This window comes from Pristiophorus japonicus, chromosome 8, assembly GCF_044704955.1.
Source record: "Pristiophorus japonicus isolate sPriJap1 chromosome 8, sPriJap1.hap1, whole genome shotgun sequence".
Taxonomy (NCBI): Eukaryota; Metazoa; Chordata; class Chondrichthyes; family Pristiophoridae; genus Pristiophorus; species Pristiophorus japonicus.
In genome coordinates this window covers 100064455-100078981 of record NC_091984.1, presented here as the reverse complement: position 1 = coordinate 100078981, position 14527 = coordinate 100064455, and the positions used below count along the sequence as shown (strand labels likewise).

At 43.5% G+C, this 14527-nt stretch overlaps 1 protein-coding gene across 2 annotated transcripts in view; it reads right to left on the bottom strand.

Moving 5' to 3' along the window:
- edem3 (ER degradation enhancer, mannosidase alpha-like 3) overlaps positions 1–14527 on the bottom strand; it is a 97846-nt gene that overhangs the window by 49493 nt on the left and 33826 nt on the right. For both annotated transcript variants that reach the window (XM_070887177.1, XM_070887178.1), the window contains exons 3-7: positions 12596–12696; positions 9886–9925; positions 9683–9795; positions 9340–9493; positions 6573–6707 (exon numbers count right to left, since the gene is read on the bottom strand). In XM_070887177.1, coding sequence (XP_070743278.1) covers positions 6573–6707; positions 9340–9493; positions 9683–9795; positions 9886–9925; positions 12596–12696 — 543 coding nt within the window. The remainder of the gene's footprint in view (positions 1–6572; positions 6708–9339; positions 9494–9682; positions 9796–9885; positions 9926–12595; positions 12697–14527) is intronic.

The window sequence follows — 14527 nt, the reverse complement described above, 5'->3', positions numbered from 1 at the left end:
AAGCACTTTGCTAGAACCTCTACATGTGCTACTGCGCAAGGGAGACGACTGGGTATGGGGGAAATCACAAGAGGCTGCTTTTGAGAAAGCCAGAAATCTGTTCTGTTCCAACAAACTGCTTGTTCTGTTCAACCCATGTAAATGATTAGTGCTAGCTTGCGATGCATCGGGTGTGTGTTACAACAGGCTAGCGAATCGGGAACATTGCAACTGGTTGCCTATGCGTCTAGGAGTTTGTCCAAGGCCGAAAGGGCTTACAGCATGATTTAAAAAGCTCTGGTGTGCGTTTACGGGTGAACAAAATTGCACCAGTATCTGTTTAATCTCAAGTTTGAGCTAGAAATTGACCATAAGCCGCTCATATCACTATTCTCAGAGAGCAAAAGGATTAACACCAATGCCTCTGCCCACATCCAAAGATGGGCGCTCACACTGTCTGCATTCAACTATGTAATCCGCCACAGACCAGGCACAGAGAACTGCGCTGACGTCCTCAGTCGGCTACCATTGCCCACCACCGGGGTGGAAATGGCACAGCCTGCAGACTTGCTCTTGGTGATGGATGCATTTGAAAACGATAAGTCAACTGTTACGACCCGCCAGATCAGGACCTGGACCAGCCAGGATCCTTTACTGGTCCTGGTTATAAAAAAACTGTGTCCTCCATGGGAGCTGGCCCAGTGTCCCAGCGGAGATGCATGAAGAGATCAAGCCATTCCAGAGGCGCAAAGACGAAATGTCCATACAGGCGGACTGTCTTTTGTGGGATGATCGCGTGGTTTTGCCTAAGAAACGCAGGGAAATGTTCATACACTCCCAGCCATGGTAATGATGAAAGCCATAGCCAGATCCCATGTGTGGCGGCCCAGCATTGACTCAGACTTAAGAGTCATGCGTACGCCAGTGCAACACTTGCTCTCAACTGAGCAATGCACCAGAGAGGCACCACTAAGTTTGTGGTCATGGCTCTCCAAACTGTGGTCTAGGATCCATGTTGACTTTGTGAACCCATTCCTAGGCCAAATGTTCTTGGTTGTTGTGGAGGCTTACTCAAAATGGATTGAATGTGTAATAATGTCTGTAAGCACATCCACTGCCACCATCGAAAGCCTATGAGCCATGTTTGCCATACACGGCCTGCCTGATGTCCTTGTCAGCGACATTGAGCCGTGTTTCACCAGTGTTGAATTCAAGGAATTCATGACGAGCAATGGGATCAAGCACATCACATCTGCCCCATTCAAGCCCGCATCCAACGGCCAGTCCAAACCATCAAGCAAAGCTTGAAACATGTGTCGGAAGGCTCCCTGCAGACCCACCTGTCCAGAGTCCTGCTCAGCTACCGCACCAGACTCCACGCGTTCACTGGAGTTCCCACAGCCGAAAAGGGTGCTCAAAACAAGGCTCTCTCTTATCCACCCTGATCTCCATGATCACGTCGAGGGCAGGCGGCATCAACAAAGCACGTACCATGATAGCGCAAACTTGTCACGCGATATTGAAGTCAATGACCCTGTATTTATACTCAACTATGGACATGGTCCCAAATGGCTTGCTGGCATGGTCATAGCCAAAGAAGGGAGTAGGGTGTTTCAGGTCAAATTGGCCAATGGACAATGTGCAGAAAGCATTTGGACTAAACCAAATTGCGATTCACAAACAGCCACGAGCAACCCAAAGAGGACACCACCAACTTCGACCCTCCAACACACACACACACACACACACACACACACACACACGTGGCAAACGGGATGAGATCCTACAAGACAAATTCAGGGAGCTAGGAGCTAAATTAAAAAGTAGGACCTTAAAAGTAGTAATCTCAGGATTGCTACCAGTGCCACGTGATAGTCAGTAGGAATCGCAGGATAGCTCAGATGAATACGTGGCTTGAAGAGTGGTGCAGAAGGGAGGGATGCAAATTCCTGGGACATTGGAACCGGTTCTGGGGGAGGTGGGACCAGTACAAACCAGATGGTATGCACCTGGGCAGGACCGGAACCAATGTCCTAGTGCTGTTGGGGAGGGGTTAAACTAATATGGCAGGGGGATGGGAACCTATGCAGGGAGACAGAGGGAAGTAGAATGGGGGCAGAAGCAAAAGATAGAAAGAAGAAAAGTAAAAGTGGAGGGTAGAGAAACCCAAGGCAAAAGGCAAAAAGGGCCAAATTACAGCAAAATTCTAAAGGGGCAAAAAGTGTTAAAAATGGCGGACCAGTTAAAGAAATATTTTGGTTCTGTTTTCACGAAGGAAGACACAAATAACCTTCCGGAAATACTAGGGGACCGAGGATCTAGTGAGGAGGAACTGAAGGATATCCTTATAAAGCGGGAAATTGTGTTAGGGAAATTGATGGGATTGAAGACCGATAAATCCCCAGGGCCTGATAGTCTGCATCCCAGAGTACTTAAGGAAGTGGCCCTAGAAAGAGTGGATGCATTGTTGATCATTTTCCAACAGTCTATCGACTCTGGATCAGTTCGTATGGACTGGAGGGTAGCTAATGTAACACTTCTGTTTAAAAAAGGAGGGAGAGAGAAAACGGGTAAAACCGGTTAGCCTGACATTAGTGGGGAAAATGTTGGAATCAATTATTGAAGATGAAATAGCAACGCATTTGGAAAGCAGTAACAGGATCAGTCCAAGTCAGCATGGATTTATGAAAGGGAAATCATGCTTGACAAATCTTCTAGAATTTTTTGATGTAACAAGTAGAGTGGACAAGGGAGAACCAGTGGATATGGTGTATTTGGACTTTCAAAAGGTTTTTGACAAGGGTCCGCACAAGAGACTGATGTGCTAAATCAAAGCACGTGCTATTGGGGGTAATGTACTGACGTGGATAGAGAACTGGTTGGCAGACAGGAAGCAGAGAGTCAGGATAAACGGGTCCTTTTCAGAATGGCAGGCAGTGACTAGTGGAGTGTCGCAGGGCTCAGTGCTGGGACCCTAACTATTTACAATCTGTGTTAATGACTTGGAAGAAGGGACCGAGTGTAACCGTAGCCAACTTTGCTGATAATACAAAGATGGAAGGAAAAAGTGTGCGAGGAGGACACAAAAAATCTGCAAAAAGACATAGACAGGCTAAGTGAGTGGGCAAAAATTTGGCAGATGGAGCATAATGCTAGAAAGTGTGAGGTCATGCACTTTGGCAGAAAAAATTGAAGAGTAAGTTATTATTTAAATGGAGAAAAATTGCAAAGTGCTGCAGTACAGCGAGACCTGGGGGTACTTGTGCATGAAACACAAAAGGATAGTATGCAGGTACAGCAAGTGATCAGGAAGGTCATTGGAATCTTGGCCTTTATTGCAAAGGGGATGCAGTATAAAAGCAGGGAAATCTTGCTACAGTTAAACAGAGTATTGGTCAGGCCACACCTGGAATACTACAGTTTTGGTTTCCATATTTACGAAAGGATATACTTGCTTTGGAAGCAGTTCAGAGAAGGTTCACTAGGTTGATTCTGGAGATGAGAGGATTGACTTATGAGGAAAGGTTAAGTAGGTTGGGCCTCTACTCATTGGAATTCTGAAGAATGAGAGGTGATCTTATCGAAACGTATAAGATTATGAGGGGACGCAGAGAGGATTATTCCACTGATAGGAGAGACTAGAACTAGGGGCATAATCTTAGAATAACGGGCCACCTATTTAAAACTGAAATGAGGAAAAATTTCTTCTGAGGGTTGTAAATCCGTGGAATTCGCCGCCTCAGAGTGCTGTGGAAGCTGGGACATTGAATGGATTTAAGACAGAGATAGACAGTTTCTTAACTGATAAGGGAATAAGGTGTTATGGGGAGTGGGCAGGGAAGTGGACTTGAGTCCATGATCGGATCAGCCATGATCGGATTAAATAGCGGAGCAGGCTCGAGGGGCCTTATGGTCTACTCCTGCTCCTATTTCTTATGTTCTTATGTTCTTAAATTCACTACATGGTCTATTTCATTATGTAACAAATCTGAATAGAATTCATTATTTTAAGTAAAAATGTTTCCCCCTCCCCTCCACCTGGGTGAAATATGGCTCCACAAATGTCATTAATCCACTGGTATCTTACTCAGGTATGGCCCCATAGGTGTCAATAACCCACTGGTATCTTACTTAGGTATGGCTCCACAGGTGTTAGTAACCCACTGGTACTTTGCCAATGCGGCTATTCATCACGTTTGAGCCTTGACCCTGAAATTTGACAGGGTATTCAAACAACAAATAAGAACCTGCACTTACATAGTATCTTTAATGTCCCAAGATGCTTCTCACGGAAATGGCATTTGCTTTTAAGGAATCATTACCTTTTCCATTTTCTTAAGCTAAAAAATAGAATGCTTAAAGCCAAGATCAGTCTCCTCGTGTAGCTTAATATATTTTAATAAATTTAAACCATATACTATGGACTCGGAGCTACAGGACACAATTTCAAAATTTTCAGAAGACATGAAACTTGGAAGTGTCGTAAACAGTGAGGAAGTTAGTAATAGATTTCAAGGGGACATAGACAGGATGGTGGAATGGGCAACACATCGCAGATGAAATTCGTTGCAGAAAAGTGCGAGGTGATATATTCTGGTAGGAAGAAAATGGAGAGAGCATGCAAGCTAAATGGGACAATTTTAAAGGGGGGGGGGTCAAGAACAGAGACCTCTAGAGGTGCTTGCGCACAAATCTTTAAGGTGGCAGCACAGGTTAACAAAAGCATGTGGGATCCTGGGCTTTATAAATAGGGGTATAGAGCACAAAAGCCAGGAAGTTATGCTAAACCTGTATAAAACACGAGTTCTGCCCCAGATGGAGTATGGTGTCCAATTCTGGGTACCACACTTCAGGAAGGATGCAAAGGCTTTGGAGAGGGTACAGTGGTTAGGATTTGGAATGCACTGCCTGATAGGGCGGTGAATACAGATTCAATAATAGCTTTCAAAGGGGAATTGGATGACTACATGGAGGAGAATAAATTGCAGGGATATCAAGAAAGAGCAGGGCAGTGGGCCTAACTGGATTGCACTTTGAAAGAGCCAGCACAAACTCCATGCTGTAATATTCTATGATTCTACTGTATCATAAGAATTCTGGAACTTTTATTAAACAAACAAAAAACAATTTGAATTTACAGTGTCTTTAACATAGTAAAACGTCCCAAGGGACTTCACATAGAAACATAGAATTTGGCCCTTAGAGCCTGCACCGCCATTCAATAAGATCATGGCTGATCATTCAACCTTAGTACCCCTTTCCTGCTTTCTCTCCATACCCCTTGATCCCTTTGGCCATAAAGGCCACATCTAATTCACTTTTGAATATATCTAACAACCTGGCCTCAACAACTTTCTGCAGTAGAGAATTCCACAGGTTACACTCTCTGAGTGATGACGTTTCTCCTCATCTCAGTCCTAAATGGATTAACCCTTATTCTTAGATCGTGACCCCTGGTTTTGGAACCCCCCAGCAACGGGAACATTCTTCTTGCCTCTAACCTGTCTAATCCCTTCAGAATTTTACAGGAGTGTTACAGAACAAAATTTGACACCGAACCACATAAGGAGATATGACAGATGAGCAAAAGCTTGGTCAAAGAGGTAGGTTTTAAGGAACGTCTTAAAGGAGGAAAGAGAGTTAGCGCTGTGGAGAGGTTTAGGGAGTGAATTCCAGAGCTTAGGACTTAGGCACCAGAGGGCACGGCCACCAATGGTTCAGTGATTATAATCAGGGATGCTCAAGAGGGCAGAATTAGAGGAGTGCAGATATCTCGAGGGGTCTGTGGGGCTGAGATAGTGAGGTACGAGGCTTTGGAGGGATTTGAAAACAAGGATGAGAATTTTAAAATCGGCACGTTGCTGAACAGAGAGCCAATGTAGGTCAGTGAGCACAAGCTGATGGGTGAACAAAACTTGGTTCGAGTTAGGATATGGGCAGCAGAGTTTTGGGATGAGTACAAGTTTACAGGGGGTAAAATGTGGGAGGCCAGCCAGGAATGCATTGGAATAGTCAAGCCTAGAGGTAACAAAGGCCTTGATGATGGTTTCAGCCGTAGATAAACTGAGGCGGGGCAGAGTCAAGCGATGTTCCGGACCATACATGTTATTGGCATTAGAACCTAGACAGATATATTTGGAGCATGCTTTTTATATATTTATAACTATATATATTTTTTTTAAACTATTTCCACTGATCTGAGAGTCGGTAGTTAGGGAGTATAAATTTACGATCCTTATCAAATGGCAAACAGCGAGATTAGGAGATTTTTTTTCATATGCAGAAAGTTGTTAGCACATGGATTGTCCTCCCAGATACAGTGGTGGAAACAGATTCCATTAATAGGATTAAAGAGAGAGAAATGGATACATTTTTCTTTTTAAAATATGAGTTTTGGAAAAGTGCAGGGGAATAAATTCTGGATAGCTCTTTCAGAGAGCTGGCACAGGCGTCATTGGCTGAATTACATCCTCGGTTTCTTTTTGGGTAGTAAAAAATTAATAATTAATTTGCATTCGAATTAGGTGCCCCCAATTCTAGATTCTGAACTATACTAATTTCCCTCTCTCCAACAATTGCTCAGTACCACCCACCTCAAAAATAGGGTCTCCAGAAAATCTGCTAAGAGCTGCGAACTCCAGAATCAGGGTTCCTGCACAGGCTGTACAGGTGTCCGTCTCCGTACCTGTTCTGGCTTCAGGCTGCCTCAACCCATGTTTCAGATTCACCTGTTTTTCAATTTTAAAAAAATCACTCATACCGGAAAATAAAAATACAGTATTATAAACAAAGAATCTCTAAATATTTAACGTTACACCACCTTAATTCATAAATTACTAGTACTTATACCAAAGAGTCAGTCACATTAGATTCAACACGAAAAATAATAAAATTGCTTTTACATCATAAAACAATGTATTCTAGTCAATACCTTGATATAGAAGTTCTTCTATTAGATATTAAAAATGGGTGGTTGTGACATTCCATTTCAAAATGTATTGGAAAGTGCTATTAGACACTGTCTGTGAGCAAATTCATTTTAAAAGTGTCAATGTTTGGATGCAGTGCCCAATTATGCCTACAGGTAGCTCTGTGATAAGCCTTTGCAATGTTGTAAGTCATGCAGCTTTAGATCAAAAAACAGTCACTTTGTACACAGTCATTGTCCTTCTGGATGCATTTCCATATCAAAACCACTGGATGACTTTGCAACATTGTTACTGCTGTAACCTTAATGAGCAAGTATTGGAATGATTTAAAACTGTTCTGAGAGTTCTAAAATGCTTGAGAATTTAAGTAAAATTTAATACAAGGTAGGTTTTTTCCAACACCACCTCAGTGTTAGCCAAATGTTAAGCTCACTCCAGTGATGCTGCGATGTGACCTATAGTCCTTTGCTTATGTCCTTCTTGACTGGCACTCTACTGCTATGTTGTTGCCACTGTAGTTCTATTTCCCCATTGACTGATGCTAAATAGAAAGTCACCCCTGAAATGTAAATGTAATTTTACTAGCGAGTAAAAATGATTCTGACACAGGACCCACTATTTTTGGAAGATGCACACAACCTACAACTCCACCAGAAGGATTGCTAGGATGGCCAACACTCCCCCACCCTCTCCTCCAATTTAGACTGCTTTCTGGACCAGTCAGTAGTGTAACTGTCAAGTCTTTAAAGAAAATTTTTCATGGGATATGGGCGTCGCTGGCAAGGATGTCATCGATGACCCATCCCTAACTGCCCTCGAGAAGATAGTGGTGAGCCACCTTTTTGAACCCCTGCAGTCAGTGAGGTGAAGGTACTTTCACAGTGCTATTAGGGAGGCAGTTCCAGGATTTTGACCCAGCGACGATGAAGGAACTCAGGATGGTGTGTGACTTGGAGAGGAACTTGCAGATGATGGTGTTCCCATGCATCTGTTGCCCTTCTCCTTCGAGGTGGTAGAGGTCGTGGGTTTGGGAGGTGCTGCTGAAGAAGCCTTGGCGAGTTGCTGCAGTGCATCTTGTAGATGGTACACACTGCAGCCACAGTGCGCCGTTGGTGGAGGGAGTGAATGTTTAAGGTAGTAGATGGGGCGCCAATCAAGCGGGCTGCTTTGTCCTGGATGGTGTCGAGCTTCTTGAGTGTTGTTTGAGCTGCACTCATCCAGAAAGGTGGTGAGCATTCCATCACATTCCTGAATTGTGCCTTGTAGATGGTGGAAAGGCTTTGGGAAGTCAGGAGGAGAGACACTCGCCGCAGAATATCCAGCATTTGACTTGCTCTTGTTGCCACAATCTTTATGTGGCTGGCCAGTTACATTTCTGGTCAATGGTGCTGCCGACCCACTCTTGGTGATGAACATTGACATCCCCTACCCAGAGTACATTCTGTGCCCTTGCTAAGCTCAGTGCTTCTTCCTAGTGGTGTTCAACATGGAGGAGTACTGATTCATCAGCTGCAGACGGGCAGTAGGGGGTAATCAGCAGGAGGTTTCCTTGAGCATGCTCAACCTGAAGCCATGACACTTTATGGGGTTGGAGTCAATGTTAAGGACTCCCAGGGCCACCCCCTCCCGACTGTACATCACTCTTGTGGGTCTGTCCCGCTGGTGGGACAGGACATAGCCAGAGATGGTGATGAAGGAGTCTGGGACGTTGGCTGAAAGGTATGATTCTGAGAGTATTACTATGTCAGGCTGTTGCTTGACCAGTCTGTAGGACAGATCTCCCAATTTTGGCACAACTCCCCATATGTACTTGAGGAGGACTTTGAAGAGTCAACTGGGCTAGGTGTGCCGTTGTCATGTCAATGCAGAGGTTAATGTGTTATTCTTATTATTGTTTTGTTGTAGCAGTTTGTTACAACTGAGTAGCTTGCAGTCCTAGCTGCAGCGTCAACTCCTGATGCACCCAGTCCAGTTTGGGGAGAGAGGCCTTCATAAATAGTTTCACCCCCTACCCCCGCCAATTCCAGCTTCCTTATTCCAGCATAGTATTTCTTTATTGGAGTAACCAGAGAGGAACCCTCTCCTTCTTGTTCTCCCTTTCCTGCCCCCCTCCACACTCTGGTCACCCATCCCATTCTAACCTTCACCTCTCATCTCCTGTCTGCACTCCTCTCCCTCCTTCTGTAAAGTGATTTGAGACGTCCGGTGGTCGAGAAAGGCGATATATAAATCCAAGTCTTTCTTTCTTTTTCGTCATCCCCTCCTCAACATCCCACCCTCCACAAACGTTCTACCCTCTTCTAGCCTCTATTGTTGTAATCACCCTTCCGTCTTGGTCCAATTATCCCCCACCCTCTAGCATTGTTTGACCTGAGAGATCACGTACTATTTATATATTGTTGAATTATATTAAATGAAGTGCATTACTTACCCTGGGATAGGGAAGTCCGCTGGTGGTGTTGAACGCCGGCAGTAACCGGTACCCAAGTTCTTTTGCCATGTAGAGAAGCTCATCATTATACCACTGCATCTGCTCACCTTGATCTTTCAGTATAATAGCCATGGCATGGCCTCCCAGCAAACCCCTAACACACAAAATATTTACTGGGCATCTGACTGTCTTTTTTCATACACTTCAATTCTTTTTTTCTCATTATGATCTTAGGTTTGTTTTTACTATTACTTTTACACAATTTGCTTTCTATTTATGCTGAGCTTTAAAGGAGAAATATAATATAAATAAGACAGTGCAATGTTTTTTTTTAAAAACTTACCCAAGGACCCTAATATTGGTCTCGAAGACTGAGACTACAATATCATTATCCAAGTGAACATCATTTATAACCTTTTTCACAGCAACTTCAAATTCTTCTATTTGATTCAGCAGCTACAATACAAAAGCATACGATTTAATGACTCATTCTGGCCATTTGCCCTTCAATACATTTGAAATATGAGCTAAATAGCTTTCACTTACTGCAAGGGTGTCCAGAGTATCAACTAAAGTCAAAGAAAATCTGAAAGAAAGAGTAGTACAGTTAACTTGAGGATGGAACAAAATAGTTTTAGATACACGAGAGTGTTTGCACACATTGAACTCAATATCCTTTTTAATCCATTTTTAATATTTTTTAATTCTGTTGGCAGCTTTCCACATATATAAAAATCACCTAAAAGAAGAAAATGGTCACTCACTGTTATTCACCTGTTTATACACGATTAGCAGAGAACCAGATGTCTGTGACCACAGGTTTGCACTTTTCATGGTAAAATGGGCAGAATTGTGGAATGCGATTCCCAAATCTCCAACAAAATTCAGGTACAAATGGGCAGAGCGCGTGGCACACATGCTCCACCTAGTTGTACCAGGCATTAAGATCCTCAAAGGAACAGCTGGTGGGTGCTCTAACAATGGTCCACAAAACAAAATTCCAGCCAGCTGCCAGGACATTCAAACCCCGGCCCACCCCAACCTGGGGGATTTGCATGTACCTGGATGAACCTATAAAACGTTCCCTTTCATTTTCATCCGCCCTTAGAAGGTTACAGGATTTTAACAATTTTAGGCAGTGACTGATTGGTAAATTTATATATTTTAGAATCTCGCCAATAACCTATAATACAGTTTTTAAAATCAGTTCTGAAATCTGCACATGCGCACTACCACCGAGGTCCATTCGCACTCACGCAGTACCCGACAGTTACAGCTGTTATACAGCACGAGCCAGGCTTTCCGTGGGAGAAGGCCCTGGAGAAGATTGGATTCGGAGAGGGGGGTGGGGGCGCGAGGGGTCGGAGAGGGGGGGGGGCCGCGAGGGGTCGGGGGGGCCGCGAGGGCGAGGGATTGGGGGGCGGGCAAGGGGTCGGATGTAAGGCGCAAGGGGGGGGGGGGTGTAAAGAGTATGGAGAGCACAGTAGGGATGGCGGAAGATCATGATCCAGGTCCATAGATGGGGGTGGGAGGAGGTTGAGAGCGAGAACATGATACAGTTGGTAAGACTGGACAAAATCCTGAAGTCAGACACTGTCAATTTCACTTGATAACCCAATACACCTGTTAATAAGCTGTGACCCACAAACAATGCCTCATCTATGGCGAGGGGGGCGGGGGGCTGGCGCAGGGGGCGGTCAGGAACTTGGGAGGGAGTTGAGTTGGTGACGGGGAGCAAAATTTGTCATCCATATTCCTCGGTCTGTTTTTACACATGGACAGCTTTAGTGTAGCTTTTTCCAGAGTGAGAAGTTTTGATTCTGTTAAAGTCTTTGGTGAAAGGGAAACTAGAAATCCTGTTTTAAAGAAGTACTGTTGCAATAAATATACTAAAATGACTGCAATAAATATACTAAAATGACTGCAAATGTTTTGCGGGTCTCTGTTAGTTTATATTTTTGGCCCAGAAATTCCTCTCGAGGTCTTCCAGCGGGCAACTGCCTCCCCGCCGGAGAATTTTTACGAATTTACCTGGTGATCTAGGAGGTGCCCTGGATTGCAGTGGGGAGGCCTCCTTTTCCCGCGCCGCAAAGCACGCTCCCGTCCGGAGGGTTCCCATGCAGAAGATGCAGTAATGTGTGACTGCTCAGCCAATCAGGTAAGTATTTCACAGGTTCCAACTAATAGCACTGAGATTTGCGTATCTACGAGTTCTCAGTGCTATTAATGGGAACAAAAACAAACACACAAAATAATAATAAAAAATAGACCACACATATTTAAAATTAATTGAAATTAAAGTTGTTATGTCTTATAAAAATAAATATTTTCCCAATTTTTAAAAAAGTTTTTTTTAAATTATGGTTAAAAATAAACTTACTGTCGTGAGGAGGGTTTTTAAACAATAAAATGTGTTTATAATTTTATTTTAACATGTTTTTGTATGTTTTAAAGCACTTGCGCCTGTAAAAGTAGGCTATGCACCTGCTTTTATCAGGCGCAAGATTTTTGAGGACATTTGCTGGGCAAGATATGCGTAAATACCACAATCTTGCCCAAGCAAAATGTCCTTGCTCCCGATATGCGCGAGACAGAGCGGAAAAAACAGTTTGCAGCACATGCGCATTGCGTGCTGAAAACCGGCTTTTCCGATGCCTTCCCGGGTCCATAGAAGCTCCATATGGGCCCGGGATGTCGGAATTTCTGTGCCAATATCTTCTCTTCAATGGAACTGGAACTGCTTAGAATTTTGAGCCCATAAAGCATTTTACTGCTGGGATGATTACTGTTGCAGATTATACATGCACAATCAAATGTGGTAATTTAGTGCAAAATGAGCTTCAGATGTTAGTTATTGTATATTAAAATACATCTTGAAAAAGCCATTGTGTACTGGCATTGGTTTTGTATTCCACTCAAAGCCTTTGTTGTGGTAATAAAACACTGCAAGAGTTCAGGCTACTCTTTGTATCCTGCAGGTCAGTTGGCAAAAGCCTTTCTGTTAAATTTCAGTGAGTATTCCTAAAATGAGAAGTAAAAGTTGTGAGGCTAAGGAGCTTCAAAACTAAAAGCCTTCAAGTTAAATCAGCGCTAGCTGCTCAAACTCCTGCATATCCAAAGTAACACAAATTTATTACAGCATCCAAAATATATGTGCTTTCATCTAAACTTTGGATTTGCATTCCACACTTCCTTCAGTGTATGTGAAAACAGTTGCTGAGGTTAGCAGCGAGAATTACTAAAATAAAACACTAACTTGCCAAGCGCATCATCCACATCACCACGACTAGGTTCCAGACCACGCACACGCCCACGACAGGTCAGAGGCATTAATTCATCAGCTGGGTAAGCATGTTCCTGCACAAATCCAAAACATAAAACAGATAGTTATATTTAAAAATGGAACGCAATGGGAAAAAAGTATTCAAGCAGTACCACCAATATTCTCATCGATAAAGTATAGAGGGTATGCTATTCCACTTTGATTCAAAATCATGCAGTTTGAGCCCGCAACCCACCAAACTTTACAAAAGATGAATAAACCACCCCACTCTATCACAAGCTAAATCTGTACATAAATTGGTCACACACCGAATCCGTTGATGTGTTACTGAATTGACTGACATCAGTCCATGCATATCATCGACCTAACGATTAAAAGCATCAGCCACCATTTCAAACTTCTTAAACATAAAGTATTTCATTGGGGTACAGTGATCTCCTTTTATTTGGGGTTTGCATGCAAACCTGCTATTGCAAATATCTTTTTGTCCAAGCTTATGCGAGAGCTTTGCACTGTAACAGTGAAATGAGTCCATCATGGCAATTTGCCACAGATCTTAACAATCTGATCAGAGAAGCAATAATCACAATTTTTTAAAAAGGAACTTTGTAATGAACTTTACATTTTATTGAACGTGTGGATAGGACAGGATCGTGACAGGACAATGGCTCCCTACAAAGTCAAGGAACCAGTCAAACACTCTGTCTGGATTCACACATGAAGAATGGCCATTTGATGAGGTACTGGAGGGCTTCCAACACTTTGCAGATGTAACCCAATAAGGAGCCAGCATCTTCAGGAGAAGGGAGAACATTGAAAAAAAAGAGAAGTTCTACTTCTTTCTAAATAGGATGCAGGTTTTACTGAATGGCTCACCACTCTTGTATATGGCAAGTAAAACAGAAACATCAGCACTTTTGTCAGCATCCTTGAATCATAATCTGTTACCATGCTTTATGCTTTAGAACTGTTAGTTAGATGCAACAGGCATTTTGATTACGATTCGCCTGCTTTAATATGTTATGGAGTTCCACTCAGGTAGCATCATAAATGGGAGCCACTGACTGCAGCTCTTCATTTGCACTCAGTGGGCCCAAGTTTCGGCCTCAGTTGCTCCTGATTTTTTGGAGCAACTGGTGTAGAACGGAGTATCTTAGAAATTCAAATTATCGGCATTTAGTTTGCTCCAGTTCTAGCCAGTTAGAACAGTTTCACTTCGGAACAGAATTTTTTTTCAAAAGGGGGCATGTCCGGCCACTTACGCCTGTTTCAAAGTTTCGGCAGTGAAAACTTACTCCAAACTAACTTAGAATGGAGTAAGTGAAGATTTTTGTACGCTCGAAAAAACCTTGTCTACACTTTAGAAAATCAGGCGTAGGCTACAATTCAGGCGTAGGGAATTGGGAGGGGGGGGGGGTTAAAGGGAAGTTTACAAACATTAAACACTTCAATTTTACAAAAAGAGTCATCATCAATAATAAATGATAAATACATCAATAAATCAACCAATAAATCAATCAAAAAAATTAATTAAAAAAATAAAATTAAAAAAATCAATAAATAAAACATTTTCTACTTACTGACTGCAGCACCGGGAGTCCTCCAACAGCGTGCTGGGACGCCCCCCATGTGTCTCTGTCAGTGTCTCTATCTCTCTCTCTGTCTGCCTGTGTGTGTCTCTCTCACTCTCTGTCTGTCAGTGTCTGTGTTTCTGACAGCGAGGGGTGGGGGGGGGGTTGAGAAGAGAAGGGGGGGTTGAGTGAGAAGGGGGGGGGGGAGAGTGAGAAGGGGGGGGGGAGAGTGAGAAGGGGGGGGGGAGAGTGAGAAGGGGGGGGGGGAGAGTGAGAAGGGGGGGGGGAGAGTGAGAAGGGGGGGGGGGGAGAGTGAGAAGGGGGGGGGGGGAGA